At 40.2% G+C, this 24,051-nt stretch overlaps 1 protein-coding gene across 2 annotated transcripts; it reads left to right on the top strand.

Moving 5' to 3' along the window:
* The first annotated feature begins 2,675 nt into the window (after positions 1–2,675).
* cap2 (cyclase associated actin cytoskeleton regulatory protein 2) lies at positions 2,676–23,720 on the top strand. Of its 2 annotated transcripts, none has more exons than XM_083900224.1 (13): positions 2,676–2,956; positions 8,092–8,220; positions 8,311–8,411; positions 10,085–10,177; positions 15,673–15,816; positions 15,985–16,070; positions 16,588–16,693; positions 20,785–20,974; positions 21,472–21,638; positions 21,740–21,863; positions 21,948–22,030; positions 22,171–22,314; positions 22,412–23,720. In XM_083900224.1, exons 2-13 carry the CDS (start codon positions 8,103–8,105, stop codon positions 22,493–22,495), a joined length of 1,440 nt encoding a protein of 479 aa, XP_083756350.1. In that variant the 5' UTR covers positions 2,676–2,956; positions 8,092–8,102; the 3' UTR covers positions 22,496–23,720. The 2 variants fall into 2 exon arrangements, with proteins under 2 accessions (XP_083756350.1, XP_083756351.1); XM_083900225.1 differs by having other exon boundaries at positions 2,677–2,956; positions 10,085–10,162.
* Positions 23,721–24,051: the final 331 nt, after the last annotated feature.

Genomic DNA, 24,051 nt, shown 5'->3' on the forward strand with positions numbered 1-24,051 from the left:
TTGAAAGAAAACCGGGTGTCTTTTGTTTTACACACATCTTTTCACTGTCGATATATATGTCTATATCCATGTCCTTACAACCATACAGGTGGCAAAAACATCACACATGCCAGATGCTACAGCGCTCCTCCTCTTTGTGAGGACATCTTTACACATCTTCTCACTTTACAGTCACACCCACTGATAGTCTGTTCAGATAAAGTCTCTCAAGACTCCGTGTATCAATCATTCATCGTGTCTCTAATCAATAAGTCATGTCAAAATAAAATAAAACGTTTGCTGGCCTTCTTTTTTTTTTTTGCTCCTGGGATTATCTTTGGTCTCTGCTGAAACATGAAACTGGCGTGTACTCGCGGGTGCGTGACCATGACACAGCATGCATGGGTACAGCAAGTCATTCTGGGTAAATTCAGCAGCTGTCTGAACCCGTGACACGAGAAAACTAAATCTGACACGGACTATAAATATAAATTTAATCCAAAAGATTGATTTAAAGCACATGTGTCAAACTCAAGGCCCGGGGGCCAGATGTGGCCCGCCACGTCATTTTATGTGGCCCACGAGAGATTAATTGCTGCTTTAAGGCGTGCATTGACCATGAACTACATTTCCCACAATGCATGGCGATTGCATTACCAGTAAAGTGACGGCATCGCCTCTAGATCGGAGTGTATCATTGTATATGTATCATGCGACGAGTGAAATTGAATAAGTAACAAATACAGAAAGTTTTTTAGCAATATGTTACCTTTATTTGACATTATATTAGGTTACATTTAGTTACATTTATTCTGTATGACAGTTACATCTGGCCCTTTGAGGGTAACCACTATGCTGATGTGGCCCTCAGTGAAAATGAGTTTGACACCCCTGATTTAAAGTAACAGTTAAATGATTTCACTGAATGGATTAAGATAGATAAATGACTTATTAAAGGGACGTTCCCCCAAGTTTCCACATCAAGATCCATGAAAGCTGTTATGAGAAGCTTTCACAAAGGAATCAGGATGACTAAAGCCATGTTTTGAAGACCTCATATGTATAAAATAAAGAGTAAAGGTATGTGCTTAAATGCTCTGTCCAAGTCATATATACAATTTATCAGACTGTACTAACAGTGAGTCAGCATTTAATTTGAAAGTGTGCAGCAACAACATGTCTTTCTTTCTAAAGACACGGCTAACATGGCTTTGTTTCTTTAATCTTTTCTTTATTGGTGTTATTTCAACATTTGATTATATTCTTATTATTTACTTCAATGTATTTCCCATGCACGTTGATCCCACAGATCAACAGATTTTAAGATAAATGAATAACTCATCATATCCTCACCCAATTTACCAACTGTATAGATATTAAATTAACACTATGAGATATCTCTTGAGTTATGACACCCACTTAGTGCAGATGCAGATGTTTATCACTATTTTTAGGGAGGGAATCTTTGCGTCCCATCAGTAACATTACATCAGCAAAGTCAAAGTCAACCATGTTTTTCTTCCTTTTATTTCACACGACTCCAGGAGCTCACAGAGCAATAATCACAGACACTGTAACACTTTAATGTGAAGTGCATTTTAATAGTGTTGACAAGTGTTGACAAGGTCATCAAAGGTAGCAATCACTCACAATCACGATCGCTCAGGATTACGGAAGGTCTCGTCTCACTCGGAGGACAGCAGCTTAAATGTAAGATCTTTTTTTTTATCGTTGTGGGTTCAATTCCTTGCTCTGCTAGTCTATATGTGTCCTCGAGCAAGACACTTAACTCCACGTTGCAGCGTGTGAATGGGTGAAAACTGTAGTTTTCTGTCGTAAAGCAGCTCATCGAGACTAGAAAAGCTCTGTATAAATACAGACCATTACCAACTCTTCTTCTTCTTCTGATCTGATTCGGTAGAAACGAGTAACAAAGATAGTTTGAGGAAATGTAGTGGAGTAAAAGTACAAGTTGTTGTCAGTCAGACACAGGACTGGACTGGACTCTGCACTGTAAATAGTGCAGTTCTCATGTTTAGGGCTGATTTGTAGTGGGGGGAATTCCAGGTCGTTGGGCAAACTGTGACCTGATTTCTGTCCCCGGGTCATCTGCCAAAAACTCAACAAATCCCACCTGTTCACAAATGCTATTAATAACCAGATTCATTATGTCAAGCATTTCTCTCCTTTTGTTCTCTCTCTTTATTTATTATTAGTGTCCGAACACACACACACACACACATACGCGCCACTATGATTGTCTATGATGATGAGAATGTTCATATGTTTCTGTATTCTACTATTGGATTAGTTATGTATTTTAAAAGTATATTGTATAAGAATGAGTGGCATCTCGTCCCTATTTTCATGTATGGCCAATAAAGTTGTTACATACTGGACCTTTAAGTCCTCATTAGCTCTTCAATGTCACATTTAATGCTCTTTATGCTTTATTATTTATCATGTCTGTCCTGTTTGTATTGTCAGAGGACGCCTCTATCTTACAACAGGTACAAATAAAGTGATTTGATGATGATGATGATGATGATGATGATGATGATGATGATGGTTTCTCCCCACAGAGTGCAGGTCTGTTTACCTCAGAAAGAACCTCTGCTGAAGTCTACGCCACCATCAGTGCTCTTCTATTTTTAGCAGCCATTTCTGAAGGCTGCCATGTTGGCTTCGAGGTAAATGTCCGTCCGCCTCTGAGCAGACACCGCGGCACTGAGTCACGTCACACGGTCCTGATCTCTGCACGCCGTCCGCGGATCTCAGGTTTTTCCGTGTTGCTTAATTAGGACATGTAGGAGGAAGAGTCCCGGTGCTGCAGCAGCAGGGGACACTGACGAGGACAGGAGGAGAATCGGCCGGAGAGAGGAGCGCACAGCGGCGTCAGCTCACAGCCACAAATCCGTCCTTGGACACTGACAAACACACAACAAAACAGACATTTACTGTGGACCAGAGGAGGGAGGTAAGTTATCTCTGCATTGATTACTTTAAAGTGAATGTCAGGTTTTGCTGAATTGCTGGGAGGGGCCGTTTCTGTGTCTAAAATGTCCAAACAAAGTCATATTCTCATGCGTCCCTGTCTGTGCGTCATGGCTTTTACTATTTGGCACAGGATTGGCACAATGTGGGTGCGCGCTAGACGTCCATACTTTTTTGTCATCAGTTTTCGCTTGCAGTCATTATGGGCTTGGTTGCTCAGCATGAAGCATCAGATTTGTTTGGCGGTGAATTTGTGTCTGTGAGCCAGAGGCATGTCATGATGAAGGGTGATCATCTTCTGCCAGTGAGAGTCTGCGTGATGATGAGACTCCTGTACTGAGAGAGACAATAATCACATGTTCATGTTATAGATTACAGATTATGGGCTGTGCACTTGTTGAGTTTTGAAATATACATTTCAAAATAATGTATGAATAAAAAAATTGACTTTTCTTTATAAATTTCAATAAAGATTAGAGATTCGTTGATAATTGATCATTAAAGATTAGTTGATGATTGATAATTAAAGACTAGTTACTTTTTGAAAAGAGAAATTTTGAGTTATGTCAACTTTTTCTTTTTTTAACAGTGATGGTCAATGTTTTTAATGCCTTTTTTTACACTGTAAAAAAAGAAAACTCAAAATTTCAAGGCAACGCTGCAATACATTTTTGAGTTTACAGCCCAACAAAAGATTGCAATCGACTAATATTATTTTGATAGACAAACTTGTAAGTTAGAGTTGTGCCAACTCAAAATTATCTTTTCAAACAGTTTGGCTAACCAATCTTGATCAGATAATTTTGAGTTGGCATAACTCTAACTTACAAGTTTGTCTAACAAAATAATATTGGTTGATGGAACTTTTTTTAAAAACTCGAGATTTTTTGTTGGGCTGTAAACTCAAAAAATTATTGCATCAAGTTTCCTTGAAATTTTGAGTTTTCTCAACTTTTTTTTTTTTTTACAGTGTACAGCTTGTGGTTTTAATGTCAAGTCTTGCCCAGATTTTAATTTACATTAACATTTGCGTGTGTTTTAGGGCAGGTGCAATTGTAGCAATAATAATTCTGTTATTTATATAACAGCCACAGCCCTTCCATGTTTGCTAAGAAGAGTTGAGTTAAACTTTAAAGTTACTTTTAATCCAACATAGACTGAAATCTTTATATGTTATAATCCAGGGTTTCTCACTCCTGGTCCTGTGGAGCCACTGTCCTCCATGTTTTAGATGTTTCCCTGCTCAAACACACCTGATTCAAAAGGTCATCTCGTCAGCTCGTTTTATTAAACTTAACTGTTGAGCTCATACTCTTCCCCCCCTTACATGATCCATGGTTCCAGAGTACAGCACAGGACACCGTGAGATCTGTTATTTGTAATTACACTTGGCCCATATAGCAGCAAACTCCAGTCTGTGGACTAATATAGCCCCAAAAGATCAGATACCAGGCCACAGGGTTCAGGAGACATAAGAACATCAGGGTAAAGTCCGGAAGGAGCAGCTGTTGGTCTGGGGGTCTTCGTGTGGCAGATGCTGGTTCCCACCTGTCTGAAATAAAGAAGCAGGAATGTGTTCGTATATAGTGGAGGTCACATGAACACACGAACAGCAAGAAAACAGCTGGAAAACTATTGAACGATGAATAAAACACACTGTGTATATCTGCTATACTTTATTGTTACTGAACGTTTACTCAAATGCTTCCAGCTCAGTTTCTTGAGTGGGATGAATGAAGTCTATATGACTATAGTGATCTCCGTGGTGTGGATCTTGGCTACGATGTAGAAGCCAACTGTTTCTGCCTCGTGGTTTGTGGTTGAGACTGTGATTAAGTGTTTTGGAGCAAATACAGTCACAGATACATGAACTATATAAGGGATTTATAGCAGTAACAACAAGGCTGTAACAAATGACTCTGTTCATTATTTAATTAAACTGGCAGTGATTCCATCCATCGCTCAGCTCATCATTTTGGCAGCAAAGCGTGAGCATCCATCGTCCATCGGTTGATCTGAAATGCAGAGATTTTCATGCCACATGTGCTTTAAACAACTTAAAAAATCAACGACGGTTCTGATGAAATTAAAGGTGCCACATGTAAGAATGTGGCCAAAAGCGGTTACTACATTCAAATTCAAAATACAGAGGTCTTTTAGGTTTCGTTTTCTGACGTTGCTGGCAACCCGTGGTTGCTCGGCAGCCGAGACTCTACTGACTGCAATGATTGGTAGACGGTGGTATGTGGTGCCACATGCCAAAACATGATTTCAAAACATAACAGCCAACAGAAGATCTTGAGTTTTTAAAACGTTCCATCCAAACGTGTAAGTTAGAGTTGTGCCAACTCAAAATTCAAAATGTAGTTTTTTTTTTAATTTAATTTTTAAATTATCTGAACAAGATTACTTAGCCAAACTGCTTGAAAACAGAATTTTAAGTTGGCACAACTCTAACTTACAAGTTAAACTACCCAACAACCCAGAACAACACCTCTCTCTCATACTAAGAAGCCTTTTATTATAGAGAGTTTAAAAGCCCAATCCAGTATTTATAAATTCCCTGTTGATTGTTGCTTTAATCCAGGGTTTCTCACTCCTGGTCCTGGGGAGCCACTGTCCTTCATGTTTTAGATGTTTCCCTGCTCAAACACACCTGGTCAGCTCGTCAGTAAGCTCTGCTGAGGTGTGTGACCAAACCCTGCTTTAAATGGTCAGTAATAAGACATTCGCAATTAAAGGTGAATTTAATCAATTTATGCATATGTGATAGGTCAATGTTAGTAATTTAGTAAGTCTTATATCAATCAAGTCTGAAGATGTAAATGTAATTGCAAGACTTTTTTTTAGCTCTGTGACAAAAGCCAACAAACAAAACCCAAACAGAAGTCTGTTCCCTCTCAATCCACACAGATTTCGTGGAGTCAATGTGATCTTGTTGGTTTACATGTTGACTTGTTGACTCACATGTGGTCAGCAAACATCCAGCTCCAGCTCCAGTTTAGTTCTGTCTTTGCCGTCCCAGCTGCTGTGACCCACAGAGCAGAAATAGCAGCTGAGTGCTGCAACAAGGCATCTGGCACTAGTGGGAGAATTCTCCGGAGAGATGAGTGGATGACACCCTTCAGGACACGGTTGCTGCTCATAGCACATAATTACTGAACATCATTTTCAAAGATTACAGGCAGAGGACACGATCCTGTCGAGTCGAGACAGAACTTTCTGGTTTGTTGTTTTTCTACGTCGTTTTGTCAAGTAAATACAACCGTTTTGTGTGTTGGACACAGATCGCAGGTGTCGGCTCAGGAAGTACTCGTTACCTTAGCAGTAGTTTGCGTAAACAAGCAAGTTGTATGGTGGATTGAATTCCCACTCTGCTGACTAATAAATATTGGAAGCAGGCCCGCGTTGTGTCACGATGAAGCACATGTCTTGTCCGTGTTAAAGGACGGAGCTGTGAGTGTGGTTTTCTCTGTGCCGCTATCGTGAATGTATTTCAGTGGCATCAAGTTACAGCCGGAGATTTGTTTCACATATCAAGTAAGCGAGGTTTGTGTGTACTCTGTGACGTCCGCGTCAGCTTTATTACCTGGATGTCATAAAGACGATGTTGGAGTCGGTGGTGTAGTGGCGAGCATCGTTGCCTTACCAGCAAACAGGCCTGGGGTTCTGACCAAGGGCCTTTGGACCCTGATTCATACCTGATTCAAATAAATGGGTCATTATCAGGCTTCTGCAGAGCTTACTGACGAGCTGACCATTTGCATCAGGTGTGTTTGAGCAGGGAAACATCTAAAACATGGAGGACAGTGACTCCCCAGGACCAGGAGTGAGAAACACTGCTCTATATCATCTCATCATCATATGATCACATGATCACAGCAGGTGACATTGGAAATAATCTGCAAAAGAAGCTGTAAGATTTGGAATAGACTAGCATAAAGTCATCTAAAATGTAATGTCACTTTTTATTTCCCATACTAAGTAACATTTAAAGTAACATAAGCAATATATAACTTATTACAATCCCTGAGTAACTTGCCCTATCTACAACATACAGTATAATGTACTTTTAGTGTATACAGTACTTGCTTGTAAAAAAAACTGCTTCCTCTTGTTTATGTCTCATCTACACTCTTAAATAAAAGTGCTAAGTAGAACCATATAAGGTTCTTCGGCTTGTCTTCATAGAAGACCCTTTTTGGCTCCAGGTAGAACCTTTTTATAAAGGTTCCACCTGGAACCCTTTTGGAGGGTTCCACCAAGAACCCTTTTAAACCCCTTTATTCAAGAAAGGGTTTTTAAAGGATTCTGTGGATCAAAAAGGTTCTTACTGGAACCATTAGTGTTAACAAGAACCCTTGAAAAACCCGTTCTTTGGGAAATGGTTTTTCAGAAGCAAATAGTTCCAGGTAGAACCTCAGCCCTTGTAGAAGAACCCTTTTGGAACCCTTATTTGTAAGAGTGTACTGAGTCCGTAACTTAAGTCAGTAAGTACTGTTTTTTAATAAATTTGGGATTTGCAACCCAAGGGTTGGATCTACTTCGGGTCAAACATTGAGGCTTGTGACTCTAAGCCCTCTGGACCTCCTCTGAAACCTAAAATGAAAGTATGATGTTCAATGACTTCGAACGTTACACAGAGAAACAATAGGCTGCAACACTGTCGTCTACTTGGAAGCCCATACATAGGTCTGCTATTTTATACTGAACAGAAATTGTAAACACTGTCTTTTTGTACTGGGTCAAAGACACAAAGTCCTGCCTCCCGAGTAAAATGTCTTCAATAATAAATCGAGCTTCAATTCAATATTCACTGTACATTTAAATGAAAATAGAGACATTAAATTGCAACCATTGCCCCTGACATGGAACAGTGTTCAGAAAGTTTTTTTTTGCTCCAGACTCTTTTAGGTCAGTGTCTCCAACACACCAGATTCAAATAGTCAGCTAATTAACAAGCGCTGCTGGTAATGATTCATTTATTTGAATCAGGTGTGTTGGAGCAGGGAAACTCCTAAAACATGCAGGGCAACAAGGATTGAGAAACACTGTTTTAGGTGGACAACATGATAGTGATGAAGGTGTTATCACACAACTCTCTCATTTGTTTTCTAGGTTTTGTCACCATGGAAGGTTTAATGCAGCGTCTGGAGCGAGCTGTGACTCGCCTGGAGCAGATGTCCGTCACGAGGCAGCCGTCCGCTGGCATGGCCAACGGGGACTGTGTCAACGGCATTGACGGAGGCAAGTCAGTGCTTGAAGGACATTGAGTTAAAAAGAAGACGCATTTAGACGTGAAAGCAGTTGTATGTCATTTCCCTCTGTTGTTCACAGGCGTGTCTCAGTGTGTGGAGGCGTTCGACAGACTCCTGAAGGGTCCGGTGTCAGACTACCTGAGCCACAGCCGAGCCATAGGAAGGGAGGTGGAGAAACATGTGAGTCGTCCACGTGTGTGTGCTACATACTCAGTGTGTGTGTAAAAGATCCTATTCTGCGGAAAAAAAACTTGAAGAAGTACGCTTGTCCAGGCACGGACACGCGGATATGCAAGTGTTACAGCAGCTGCTGGAGACAGATGTCACCACAGCTGCAGTTACAGTGCAGTCACTCTGCAGAGTGCAGACACCAACTGTTTCAGCTTTAAACGGGGCACACATTACACCAATTGTTATGCTGAGTCCCTCAATTTAAACAAATATCAATATATGCTTTATTACAGTGATACTTCAAGGTTAAAGATTTACACTGCCGTTCAAAAGTTTGGGGTCACTTAGAAATGTCCTTATTTTTAAAGGAGAAGCACTTTTTTCAATGACATTAAATGATTCAGAAATACCCTCTATACATTGTTAATGTGGAAAAACACTATTCTAGCTGCAAACGTCTGGTTTTTAATGGAATATGTACATAGGTGTATAGAGGCCCATTCACAGTGTTCTAATGGTACATTGTGTTTGCTAATCACGTTAGAAGGCTATTGGATGATTAGAAAACCCTTGAAAACCCCTGTGCAATGATGTTAGCACAGCTGAAAACAGTTTTGCTGGTTCTTTGACGAAAGGGCAAAATTATTATTTTGAATAAAAATCATTATTTCTAATCTTGTCAATGTCTTGACTATAATTTCTATTCATTTTACAACTCTTTTGATGAATAAAAGTGTGACTTTTAATGGAAAACACAAACAAATTGTATAGGTGACCCCAAACTTTTGAACGGTAGTGTATAGTGAGTGCTGACAGTGCTGTGGGAAATGGCATGGCTGCTTTCAGCCATTGAATCAAAGGGTCACCTGATCAAATATATTCCCTTTTAAGTCAATCATTTTAGAATGTGTTGTTTTATTTTGCTATATTAAAACAGATTGTATGTGTGTGTGTGTGTGCGTCCCTGGAAAGATTCCTTGTCCTAAGCCAAGGATGGGAGTACAACTGAACTTTGACTTTTACATTAATTTATCAAACTGAGAATTGAGCACCTTTTCCTATTTAGTAATGACCCGTATATACACACTCCCCAGGGGACTGTGCTTTGTGGTAATAAAAGCAGTGTTCTATCCTTGAAATAAACCCATAACAGGGGAGAAAGTACAGAAATGAAATTATCCTGCAATATAAAAACAATGTTTTTAAATGATTCTGTATTTCCTGTATCTCATCCACCTTGAGAGAAGATTTCTAAATGTCTGTGTCTCGTCACTGTGTGAGTGTGTGATGAGTGAGAGCCAGAGGTAGTTTCTCTACATTTGTAGAGCTCCTTTTATGGACAAAGCCTCCATGGTGGTTCCCTTGGCCCACAACTGGAGGTCTCTCTCTCTCACACACACACACAAACACACACATACACATGACACAGCTGGCTGGGACTAACCCAAACTTTGTGTGTGTGTGTGTGTGTTATGAATACTGGCTTTTTATATGTGCAGCACAGACAGATTTACTGGCTGATGGCATGACACTTCACTGGGCAAATCAAAAAGAAACCGTGCAGATCTTTTCTTCTCTATTCATCACACTGCAACTTCACTGTTATGCACAATATAAAACATGTGTTCTTTTACTTCTACATCTAACCCTATGTGATCCGTGTGACTCTTTGTGATGGACAGGCAGAGATGGTGAACAACGCCCTGCAGACTCAGAGACGTTTCCTGGAACTTAGTGTGACGCACCAACAGCCTGCAAAGGTACAACAGCAGAAGGTTACAAGTCAGACTACATGATCCTTTTGTCTGTTACATGTTGACGTTTTCACCAGCACTCATGTTGTTGGCTGTGCAGGGGTTTTCTTCTTTTATGCCAGACTACTTGTCAGGGGTCATGAGGAGTCCTAAATGTGGCCCTGATTGTTGACCATGACTATGAGACGTCCACATCGTGTAAATACTTGCGAAATCAACTTTTTAATCATTTAAATCCTTATCCTCTGGAGGCCCTATGAGTAGGCAAAGTGTGAAAAAAGATGACTCACTCATGTGTTTGTGGTCCTCCTCAGTCTAAGTACAGGAGATTAAACACGCAATGTTGACTTCCGCACTCATTGGGACGTCACAATGTGCTAAATTCCTGGAATTGTTGTCTCGCTGAGCTCCGCTTTGTCCGTAAAACACGCGAGAGTGCCGGCGAGGGCAACGGTATCCGAACACCGGAATTCCGCGAAGTCCACTAAAAGTTATATTCTTGGCTTCACAGTGCAGCACAGAGTTCTACACAAACTTCCAGCCCCAGAGGATTTATCTGTCCAGTGGATCCATGTTATATATGACGGCAATGTGCCTGCTAGAGCCTGCAAATGATCACTTTTCCAAATGCTAACTGCTGTTAGCTCCCAGTAGCCTCTATGCCTGATGTAATTTCCTGTTTGATTTTAAAAACAATTTTAAGGTGGACCTAAAGAGATGTCACAGAAATGTTCATTAGGACACCAGGGAACTAGGTTAACTTGGAGAAATAGGATATAATATGACTCCTTTAATGATGCTGGAATAACTACTTATAATGTGATTTGATTGGCTGACGCTCGAGCTAAGGTTTGGAAAATTTCCCAACTTTTTGCTGCTTGCGATGCGAGCAAGGGTTCCTGTCAGCCCACATCTGTGAGGCTTGGCTATAACAGTGTTTATGCTGTGACTTTGACATGTCTGCAAAACTCAATTCCCAAACAATATCTCAAATGATCAGGCTCCTGCAGAGCTTACTGACGAGCTGACCATTTGAATCAGGTATGTGTGAGCAGGGAAACATCTAAAACATGGAGGACAGTGGCTCCTCAGGACCAGGAGTGTTGCATTACAGTCTCTGTGTTGCGTGTGTTTTTGAATAGAAGTTCTTCAAAAGAGCATGGTGTCAATTTGGTAAACTACATTCTCATTTAGAGGAAAATAGGCCGTGTATATGTGTGATTGACAGCTGGTGTCGTCCAGACAACAGTTTCAGTAATTCAGCAGAAGTCAGGTTTGCCAGTCAGTGTCATGAACAATAACCCCTCATCCTTTATTGTCTCACTGCTGTTACTATTGGTTTCTTTAGTACACAACTGGGACTGATTGTATCATGTGACTTGACACCATCACTATGACTGACTGACTGCTGCTGCTGCTGCTAATGTTTCTGCTGACTAAGAAACAACTAAGCAAACAGTTAGTCGTCATGGGTGAACCACAGAGCAATCTGATACATGTGATATACAAATAATACCACGTGTGCCAAATGTTTCACACTTTTAACAGCAGCCCAACAATGAAATGAACATTGCCAGAGTGTCAGCGAGTGTCCGAGTGCGTCCTCACCTCCTGTGTTTCCCAGCGGGCCGAGCTGTTCACAGAGGGATTACTCTGCTCTTTGACCAAGAAAATGCTAATACAACACATTCCCGACATGACATGTTCATCTATAGAGAGAGAGAGGAAGAGAAAGAGGGAGAGCTGTGGTGTGTGTGTGTGTGTGTGGGTTTGTGTGTGTGTGCGTGTGCGTATGCTGTTGTATAACATTTATTAGGACCTTTCTGGTATAATCAGTGACCTTGTCAGGACCAGTACTCCTCAAGGAGACCGAAGTCTGGTTCTAATTAGGCAGAACATCATTTCTAATTTCAAAGTTTGGGATTACGATTCAAATTGTGGTTAGAGATAAGGTTTGTGTGTTCTTGTATATGTTACTTTGTGAGGACCATTTTGGTCTTGAAAAGGGCTTTTTGGGGGTTAGGTTTAGAATTGGATTGGGTTAGAGTTAAGGTTAGGTTGAGGGGCTAGAGAATGCATTATGTCCACGAGGGTCCTCCCTACCAAAATGTGTGTGTTTCAAGGTCCACAGGGTCTACCAGGAAGTGATTACTCTGTGTCGATCAGTGTCTATCATTGGTTGATAGGGAGTGGAAAGAGCATTCAGTGATTGTCAGAAATGCAAACAGGGAGATTGAGGGCTCTACACACACACACACAGACACAGACACACACACACACACACACACACATTTACACACATACAGCTTTGTGCATCTGTTCCTCTTAGGACACTGCATTTACAGCCTATAACCGAAACATAACCGTAACCAGTCAACGCTTAACCCTAACCTTAACCTACCCACAATTCAAATCTGAGCCACAAACCTAAGCAGTTCCTTTAGAAACGATGTTCTGCCTCATTAGGACCAGGTTTTGGTCTCCATGAGGACGGGTTGGTCCTGACAAGGCCAGTGTTTACACTAACACAGAGCTTCACAAACGTCTGGCCTTTCTCTCCAGTGCAGCTCTGTTGTGCTCTCTGACTTTTTATGGGCATGTTCTATATTTAAGCCTGTTGTAATCTGTGTGTGTGTGCATGTGCATGTGCGTGTGTGTGTGTGTGTGTTTTCAAAGGTTTGTGGATCTTTTTGAGTGTGTCCTGAGACCTGATGTCCTCATCTGGCCACTACAGTTTGATAAAACATAATATTTTATTTTGATAATATCTGAAATGATAGATAGATAGATAGATAGATAGATAGATAGATAGATAGATAGATAGATAGATAGATAGATAGATAGATAGATAGATAGATAGATAGATAGATAGATAGATAGATAGATAGATAGATAGATAGATAGATAGATAGATAGATAGATAGATAGATAGATAGATAGATAGATGTTTGTGTTTTTTGGCCTCAAGTTAAATCAAGTTTTGTTTATAGTTGAGTGAGTGAGTCAAATTTTTGTTTTGATTCCCAGTTACGGTAAATTTCCTCTTTACCTCCCCCCCTTTTTCTGTGTGTGTGTGTGTGTGTGTGTGTGGTGGTGTGTGTGTGTGTGTGTGTGTGTGTGTGTGTGTGTGTGTGTGTGTGTGTGTGTGTGTGTGTGTGTGTGTGTGTGTGTGTGTGTGTGTGTGTGTGTGTGTGTGTGTGTGTGTGTGTGTGTGTGTGTGACACTGTTTACCATATTAGAAACCCTCCTGCAGCTGATATATCGTTGCCCTCCTCGCTTTTACCTTTGATCCAGTGCTTGTACAGGAAGTCAAGGCCACGGAGACTCTGCTATTGTAACACACTGAGCTCATTCAGCATCTATCAAATAACTGGAGCTGTCACTTTTTTTTATCTGTGTTCAACACTTCTCTCGTCCACAGACGAGACTGGACATGTTTCAGAAATGGTCAAAGTTCTTCACTAACGTGGAAAACTGACTCTGAGTTGAGGCTAGCTCGGAATATCGCCAGAACGTCTCGGTTACTGATCATGTGGGAATATGGCTGATGGTTTTCCTTTTTCTTTTTTTTTTTTCTTCTTTTTTTTTTAAGTGAGTCCGCTCAGCATCCTCCACTCTTTCTTTGTCTCATCTGTCTGTTTGCTCTCTATGCAGCTCGACTGAGTGAGGGGAAGTCCACTCTCTGACTGTTGCACTGACTCACACAATATCAGTCATACTTTATAATGGGAGCCATGAGGATATTAATGTTCTACAAAGACAACAACTGTTTTGTTTTTGTTTTTTTATTTTACGAGATACATTTTTCTGTGCACAGGTACAAATTGTGGATTTAAAAAAAAATCATTTTCAGAACACTTTTAAGACATTTTCTCAGTATATAAAAGGTTTTAATGTGCAAAACCTTACTGTAAACCTTCACTACCCATTAGGTAACAGCTAGGAGAGAAAATGAGTAAAGTACTAAATATGGAATTAAAAAAGGATTCACATTTATAGATGAAAAAAAAGTATTTTACTTCTTGTTGTCTACACATACATAGACTAAAACACACACACACGTACTGTATGAGCTGGATTAAGTTAGAATGAAAGCAGCTGGAGGAGCAAAGAAAGAGCCGTCTATCTCAGCTGATGGAGATCATGTGCGTCTGATTTGGAGAAGAATTTGTTGGGGAAACGAGGAGAAAGTTTATTTCTCTTCCTGTCACTTCTTACATACATTTGCAGAAATGGATATACATTTGGTTTTTATTTACAGCTGTCTATTATGCATAAAATGCATACAAATGAAAACAGATGTGTTTATACAGTATAGACTGACTGTAGAATTATCTATCATATGCACAATATGATATTTAAAACTATAGAGCAAACTCTAAATATGAACAAATTAAAACAACCACCAAATGAGTTCACACAGGTCCATTTATTCCTAGAACACCATTGCTGGGTGGTTTTCACCCGAGCAAATACATTTATGTGATTTTCATGAAAACCAAGTTTTCATCTTCATTATTTATATTTTGTTAGAAATTTTTTGTTCCCAAATTCCTAATTTTCCAGTAATTTTGAAGCATTTTTATATGGTCCCCTCATGATGCTTTTCTTTCATTTTGTTAGACATTTGTCATGTATTGTCATGTTTTGATATATTTTGATGACAAGTACTTTTTATTGGGTGTGATTATAATCTCGGGTAAAAATCACCTGGCGTTAGTGATGGTGTTCTGAATTTGAGCGATAGTGTTCTGGGGTTAAGCCTGATCAGCTGCACACAACTCTCATTTAGAGCTTATGTCACCCGGCGACACAACTGCGCTGAACACGGGAAGAGATTTATTGGAGATGAAGGACACGGCCTACAAACGATCGTCACATCGTCTCTGTTCACGAAGAACAAACAGAGGCAGAATATTAACATTAACCAAAGTTGCACACTGCAGCTTTATTTGAGCAATTTTTATGTAAATCATATTCCAACAAACATCATCAGATAAGCTACAATAGCTCCTCCGGTACTGAGCAGCACTGTGGGCTCAAACCCTTCCATTTTAATAAAGAAATGACATTTCCTCACAGCTCTTTGCTCATAAATGTAACAGTAACACTGTGTTCCCAGATTTATGCGTGTGCAGGCTCATGTGTGAAAGGTAAACCATAAACACTGGAAGAGTCCTTTGCCTTACAAGGCCACAGGGATCTCCCCACGAGCAGAGGAATGTTTGAAGGGATGGTGTGATGGGAAGGGAGCTCTACTCAAGCTCAGATCTGGAAGTTCCAGTGGAAAAAGGCTCCAGCTAATAACATTATAGTTACTGTCCTGCTGACGAGTTTAGCAATTACTGGCTGGCACTGAGGGCAAGAAAGGTATGAGTGAGCAGAGGGAACCACGCAAGGATTATATAATCCCAAGTATCTGAAACACTCTGTATAAATAGTAGCAATCATGGTTACAGGTCTCACACTCCTTCATCTCTTTCACATCGTCTCCTCGTCCGTTTTGTCTCCTGCAGACAGAACTTCATGACCTGCTGAAGCCAATTTCAGATCACATCCAGGAGATTCAGAACTTCAGAGAAAGAAACCGCGGCTGCAGCCTCTTCAACCACCTGTCAGCCATCAGTGAGAGCATCCCCGCACTGGGCTGGGTCGCTGTGGTGAGGAATGCTACAGCGTTCATGTTTGCATTCTCTTTTTTCCCCTCATTCTTTTACAATAATTATTTGTTTTGCACCACAAGCCCAAGACTGATTCAGAATCAAACAATAACCTGTTGCAAGCTGCTCGACCTGACAGTGTTTCTAATAAACTCTTTCCTCTCTCAGTGTCAGAAGCCGGGCCCTTATGTGAAGGAAATGAACGATGCTGCCACCTTCTACACCAACAGAGTGCTGAAAGACTACAAGGAAACGTAAATACTCTCAATCAAGCCTCACAACGCTATATTCAAACATTTACCCGAACAACTTAGTTGCAAGTCTGCATAATATTACATAACAATCACAGTAAAGGGAGGCATAAAGACATTAATTAAAGGTCCAGTTTGTAAGATTTAGTGTCATCTAATTGTGAAACTGTAGGTTGTAACACACTGTGGACTGGTCTGTGTAAAGGGTTAAAGCCCTTGCCTGAATAAAGTAGATGCTTGTAAATTGTATGTGTATTTTAAAACAGATATACACCTCTACAAACATTCTTATGGGCAGTATATATATGTCACTTATGTCATTTTATCACCCAAATGTTACACAGTGGATCTTTCAGGGGAAAGATATTTAAAAAGTGCTTTGTGGACATTGTTAACTGAAGAACTAAAGAATCCTGTATCTGTTATTTATGGTCATACAGTCATACAAACCCTAACCCTCCTACTTTTTATTTACTGCATTTTTTTCCTCTCTTCTCTCCACTGCCAAATGCTCACCCAGTGACAGGCGCCATGTGGACTGGGTGCAGTCCTACTTGTCAATCTGGACTGAGATGCAGTCTTTCATCAAAGAGCACCACACCACTGGACTGGAGTGGAGCAAGACTGTAAGTATTTTAGCTTCAATGTGACAGTTTTTTTTGTTTTTTTTTAATGTCTGATAATACTTTTGTTTTAGTTATCAATCACCTCCATAAACACTCGTTTATTATCTTATGTCATTTCGACTTCCATTTTTAGTTATGAATCGACCGCTTACATAAACCATTGCAGAGACCATGAATGAATGAATGAATGAATGAATGAGTTTTTCCTCAGTGGCTGCACTCTGCGGTTCTCCACAGAGCTCACAAAACCTCTGTCACTCCCACACTCGCTTCTGTTCAGGGATGTTTCTGCTCTCACACTCGTCATATCCCACAGATTAAGATGGCTCCAAAGAAAATCCCCCAAAAGCACTTTTCTTCACCTTTCTTCTCTTGTCAGTAACGAGGGATTCTCTTCATCTTTATCTGCTTGAGGAAGTTTGGCTTTGTCGCATCTAAAACCCAACACGTGAAGCCGGAAAAGCACCCTTATGCAATCTTTGCATTGATGGAGTAGTTGTTTGTTCGCATCTGTGCAGGGTTGCTCCTACAGAGGGGGCCTTTTAGTCCGAGCCCCAAAATATGTGGAGTCAGCTGCCAAACAGATCCAAGGTCCAATGTGTAACATTTAAGCCATGTTTCCATCAAGTGGAACAGTTCAGTATGGTATGTATTTTTTTTGCCTTTCCATTAGGAATAGTACCACAATAACTGGCACAAACTTTTTTAGTTTTTTGGTACTCTTCCTTACCATGACGGAAACAAAGCTTTAAAAGGGTTTATAGGCAGAAATTATATACAGTCCCCATAGTTTTGTAAGTATATAATCAACTAGAAAATTCCACAGCAAACTTTTGATCGTGCCTGCTTCTTGGTGCCAATGTAGTCGGGTGCAGGACTTGAGCTGGTAATGGAGTATCAGTGGAGTAACATTTGGGTGGATAGAACCTTTAAAACTTGTGACCTGTTCAAAATAAATTTTTTCGACCGTTTCCCGATCATGTGTATGTGGAAATTCTTTGCAGTTTTCTTTGCGATTTTTATCGCCATGGTTACTCGAAACACTTAGAAAAGTCATAGCACACCGTTCCAGATCAAAGTGCATGTTCTGATATACACTACCGTTCAAAAGTTTGGGGTCACTGTCCTTATTTTTTAAGGAAAAGCACTTTTTTTTTCATTGACTATCACATTAAATGAATCAGAAATCTACTCTATACATTGTTAATGTGGTAAACGACTATTCTAGCTGCAAACGTCTGGTTTTTAATGGAATATGTACATAGGTGTATAGAGGCCCATTTCCAGTGTTCTAATGGTCCATTGTGTTTGCTAATCGTGTTAGAAGGCAATTGGATGATTAGAAAACCCTTGTGTTATGATGTTAGCACAGCTGAAAACAGTTCTGCTGGTTCTTTGACGAAAGCAAACAATTATTATTTTGAATAAAAATCATTATTTCCAATCTTGTCAATGTCTTGACTATATTTAATTTTCATTTTGCAACTCTTTTGATGAATAAAAGTGTGACTTTTAATGGAAAACACAACAAAAATTGTATAGGTGACACCAAACTTTTGAACGGTAGTGTAGGATGTGTGGGTTATCCCAGTACTCCATTGGTTTGCATTGCTAAGCAGGCACTCCAATTAAAAGCTGGTTTGGTTTTGTAGCCTTGTTTTACAGAGGCTGTCATCTTGCACTGCCATGTTCTGAGCGCTGTTAAAATAATCACTTCCTTTGTGGAATGAGGGACTGTTGCCAGGATCTAAACACCAAGTTATTGGGCAATGTGTCAGGAGTTATGTGGAGCTGATCTGACAACGGTTTGAATGTAACAGACATTTGTTTGGGTTTAAATTGTCTCACTTTCAACTGTCTCCTCACTGTGCCTTAATTATTGCCAGACTTGGCAGTTCCAGCAGCACGTTTCCCCCCCAAAAAATGCCAAACTGTCGAAACTTAACTGCGAATAATGTCGAACAACTGCGCTCACATGTGTGTTTTGTGCGAGCAGAAACTTGAGAGGCTGTGTGTGTGTGTGTGTGTCAGCTGTTGCCCCTGCTGTCAGATGATAGAGCTGAAGTGTGTGCAAGGACGGGAGTGTGTGGCGCTAACAGGTGGTCCTCAGGATTTACTTGAATGGAGGGTTTTCTTCACAGCGGGACCCCGACAAAGGGCCTGTGTACACACACGTAACCTAAACTGCAGGGCTGGTCACGCTGCTACACAGCAGCCGTCATCTGCTGCTCACAGAGGGGTTTAGTGACACCCTCACACTCAGGCTTTACACATTAATTCATTATTTACATTCATTCTTCAGACAAGACTCTGCAGAAGACATTAAATATTTCATGTTACAAACTAAGGGGAACTGGTTTAATGTCACACTTTAGACCAGGGGTGTCAAACTCATTTTCACTGAGGGCCACATCAGCTTAATGGTTACCCTCAAAGGGCCAGATGTAACTGTCATACAGAACAAATGTAACGAAATGTAACCAAATATAATGTAAAATAAAGGTAACTACTCTGTAGCATATTGCTAAATATCTATGTATTTATTACTTATTCAAGTTACAAATATGATGCATTATAGATGTAGCCTGCTGACACACCTTCAGCATGCACTGCTTCCAAAACGCACCCTCAGAAAAAGACTTTGAAGCACGGGTGATTTCTTCAGCCACAATAAAGCGAGCTTTCACTGCCTCATCGTTTTTGGTTGTGGCTTTTGTGAACACATTCTGCTGCGATCACAGTCTCAATCACAATTTCACTCGTTGCATGATGCATATGATACACTGCGATGTAGTGACAGGATGCCATCACTTTGTGGGTAACGCAATCGCCATGTATTGTGGGAAATGTAGTTTATGGTCAATGCACGCCTTCTAGCATTCTGAAAAAAGCTGTTTTGGCAGGGTTATTGAACTGCTATTGAGCTTCATCCTTATGATATTTTGACTAAAGCATGTCACAGACATGTTCATTAGGGCATCAGGAACTAGTTTAATTTGGGGTAATAGGGTATAATATGGGCTCTTTAAAGCAGCATTGACCTATTTTAGCACAGATTTTTAAGACCAATTTATCACTTGCGGGCCACATAAAATGACATGGCGGACCACATCTGGCCCCCGGGCCATGTGCTTTAGACAATTGGTTTAATTAAATGTTTTAATATTTGAGTGTGAGTTAAATATACAGTTGTTTTTCTTTGTCATTAACTGTTAATTAGTCAAACAGTTATAGCCATATATGAACTCACACACACTGTTTTGACTTCCATTCATTTGGACAGCCTCAATGTGATCTCTTACCAGTTCCTCCAATATGTAGGTTAGGTTTTGCCTCATGAGGACCAGGATTTGGTCTCCAGGTCAGTGTGTTTATGCCAGAAAAGGTCCTAGGAGGTGGCAAATACAAGTCCATGCACACACACACCTGATTCAAATGGTCAGCTCGTCATCAAGCTCTGCAAAAGCGCTGCTAATTAGCCTCTGATTTGAATCAGAAAATCAAGCGACTGTTAAATTGTACTCTCCACATTTCATCAAATGCAAGAAAGTTGATTTATTTCATTCTGTTCAGTATGGACCGTAGGTCTTTAATTAGAGAATGAACCTCATTAAAATAAAATGCACACTGTTCAGAAAAACCTTTTTCAAACATAGACATCAATAGGTTCAATTAATGATCAAGTCAAGTTAAAACAAGTTTTAAGAGAAGCAGCACATTCCTGCATCAAAGTGAAACCACATAACAGTTCCAATAATTGATTTATGAATCAAATTTAATTAATCATAAGTTAATAATTCAATTGACAGTCGATGAAAAGTTTGTGTAGATTCTCATTCATCCAGGTCATGGTTTCACCTCTCATCCAGTCAAAGTAGTAGTCAAAACTAATTTATATGTGGTTTAAATATAAATAAGATGTTTTTTTATGATCCTCTGTTACATATTTCTGGACAATCACCCACCATGGGTCTGTCACAAGGAGAATGCATAAATAGTGCAATACTCCCCCTGCTGGAACTATTCATTACTGCTTCTGCCACCCTTAAACCACCTGTAACATCAAAATGTGTTTTTTTGTTCAACCCCAGGGCCCCATCGCTCCTCCTTCTCTCTTTGATTCCCCCAAGACCCCCAGTGCTCCCCCTCCTCCTCCTCCTCCTCCTCCTGGTCCACCTCCAGTCTTCACAGACGATGACTCCCAGCCTGAGGCGGCCGGTGCTGCGGCTCCGCACTCTGCACTGTTTGCTCAGCTCAACCAGGGAATGGACATCACCAAAGGTCTTTTAAAATCATTAGCAGAAATAAAACATTCAGTGAAGTCAATAAAATAAGTAAATGTTCTATGGAGGCCACCAGGGCCGGCCCAAGCCTCCATGGGGCCCTAAGAAAAATTTGATTTTGGGGCCCTCTGTTACTGCCAATAATAAAGATTATTGATCATTCACACACCTACTATACTAAAGGTATTCTACTGATTCTACTCGAATACGAATACGAATACGAAAACACTTGTAAAACTAAATGTGAGAATGTTTTGTTGCATGGAAGCAGACACCAGATTTGCAAACTTACAGAAAAGTCTTTCAATTAATATTTGGCAAAATCAGCAACTCCCCCTACTGGCGACACAGAGAATCAATACATAAAACCAAACGGTTTATAAATAAAATATTAAGATATTAAGGTCTGAAAATCTAAAAAATGTGCAAAAAAAAAATGTGCAAAATCGAAAAATTCTAGAATACGGTGCATACTCACCTCCTCTCCATCTTCAGGTTTGAAGCATGTATCAGACGAGCAGAAGACCCACAAGAACGCAAACCTGCGCTCTCAAGCTGCACTGACCAAAACCCAAACCTCAGTGGCTGCGAACTCCTCATCGAGAGCAGCTGCTCAGAAAAGACCTCCTCTTCTGGAGCTGGATGGGAAGAAATGGAGGGTGGTACGTGACATGTTTGCACCGTCTTGCCGGGATTATTTCTCCAAATACCACTGGGATCATGCTCCAGATTAGTGAGTAAAACTGTTCCCGTGTTGTTGCAGGAGAACTTTGAACAGAAACACGACCTGCTGATCGAGGAGACGGAGCTGAAACAAGTGGTCTACGCCTTCAACTGTAATAACTCCACTTTGCAGATTAAGGGCAAAATTAACTCCATCATTATAGGTGAGCTGTCTACAAACAAACAGTCAGTCGACCAAATGCTGTAGCGACGACATCACTGAATTATCACATGTTCTTTCTCCTTAGACAACTGTAAGAAGGTGGGTCTGGTTTTTGAGAATGTGGTTGGGATTGTGGAGGTCATCAACTCGAAGAGCGTTCAGTTACAGGTGAGTAAAGCGTACGGAAAAGTTCAATAAACACACAGAACATAAGAGGTGCAGTTTGAGGATGAGGTGTAATGACCGAAAAAACAACGTGATTGTGTGGTTGTGTGTCTCTGTGTTTTTGACTGACCTCTGTGTTGCAGGTGCTGGGAACAGTCCCCACCATGTCCATCAACAAGACAGAAGGCTGCCAGGTTTACCTGAGCAAAGACTCTCTGAGCTGTGACATCGTCAGTGCCAAGAGTTCCGAGATGAACATCATGATTCCAACAGACGACGGCGATTATGTGAGTGCCTGAGATTAGAAACGACGACGAGGAAAGGGATTGTACTTTTTTCATGTGGTTTTTTTTTTGTTCATTCATCTTCTTTGTTGTTTTACAGAGAGAGTTTCCAGTACCAGAGCAGTTCAAGACCATTTGGGCCGGCTCCAAACTAGTGACAGAACCCACTGAGATCGCCGGCTGATTCAATGCTTCATCTTCACCAACGTCACACTATTAATGATCACCAACACCGAAAACTAATTAAATATAACTGTATATCTTTCCATCTATTTTATCAACTGAATTATACAGGTGTAAAAGGGATTTTTGCAGGTACTGTAACGTACACTATTGGCATAGTTACTGTTACTGTCATTGTATTTCATAATATTCTTCTTCAGTGCCGATCTCCTCAGCCACTTTATTAGATACACCTGTTCAAATTATAGTTAATCCATCAACCAAGCATCAGAGTTTGGGAGAAAGTTTGTTAGTGACTTTGAATGTGGTATGGTTGTTGATGTCAGATTTTCATGCTCAACCAGCTCTAGGATTTACAGAATACGCCCAAAGATTAAGAGCATACATCAGCCTTTCTCTGGGGCTAAAATGTCTTGTTGATGCAAGGTCAGAGCAGAACAACCACACTGGTTCCAAACGCTAGAAGGCAACAGTAGCTCAAATTACCACTGGTGCACCTAATAAAGTGGTTGGTGAGTTTAAATCTTACATTAGTGTGTCATATAAATAAAGGCATTTATGTAATTTCTGAAAATCTTCTTGTCAAAATATAACTGTCTTTCAACATCTATCTAACTTGTCTATCACTGCACTGTATCCACGTCAAACTATTTAACCACAGCAGCAATATCATAATTCATCAAGAAAAAAAACATGCTCTTACATATTTCATGGCCAAGCAGACAAGAAAAACTCAAAATAATCACGGGACTATTCAGTACTTTTCCATCTAATTATTTTTGTTTAGTTACCACTATGCATACATAAAGTGCATGGTCGTCATGTAAGATGGTTTCACTTTGGGAGCGAAATCTATGCACCAGTTTTTTTTTGTGTATTTTTGCATTAATACCAAATGCTGTATTTCTTGTTAGCGCATGCCACATCCAGCCATGAATGTGATGTTCTGCAGAAACAAGAAGAAATCAACTGATCGAAAAGAATTAAGCAGACACTTGGTGACTAATTTCCATGTTATTCATTAGTTTAGTGTACCTTACAACACTGACAGCAGTAGATAGACCTCAGTCTAGTTATTTCTTTGTACATTATTCTATTTTGTACTCGGATGTACCATGAAGCACCAGCACAGAGAAGCACTGTCCACCACCATTGATTTTCAAAGTGTTAAATTTACATGTACACATTTGATGTAATCGTGTATCGTTTTTTCCAATAAAATCAAAACTCTCACATTTGGTTTGTTTGTGTCCCGTGGTAAATTCTCATATTATTCTACATTATGTTCGAATTGTAACGCCTTCTACATACTACAGTTGGCCATAACTCAGTAAATGATTTCAGGATTATGATAAAGTAGACTTCGGACCTTTTATTACATTCATTCTCTTCACTACATATGCAGTACTAACAGGATTTAAACTGCAACTTGAGTGGTTTGCAGAGACAAACCATGAGGCATTAACTCGAGTTGACTCGATTTTCCACTTTTCATAGCACAACTTCATCTTTATACAAATTTGACCCAGCAAATTGGCAGTGGCCTAAGTGGAAGCC

Source organism: Microchirus variegatus (genome assembly GCF_963457635.1).
Source record: "Microchirus variegatus genome assembly, chromosome: 13".
NCBI lineage: Eukaryota > Metazoa > Chordata > Actinopteri > Pleuronectiformes > Soleidae > Microchirus > Microchirus variegatus.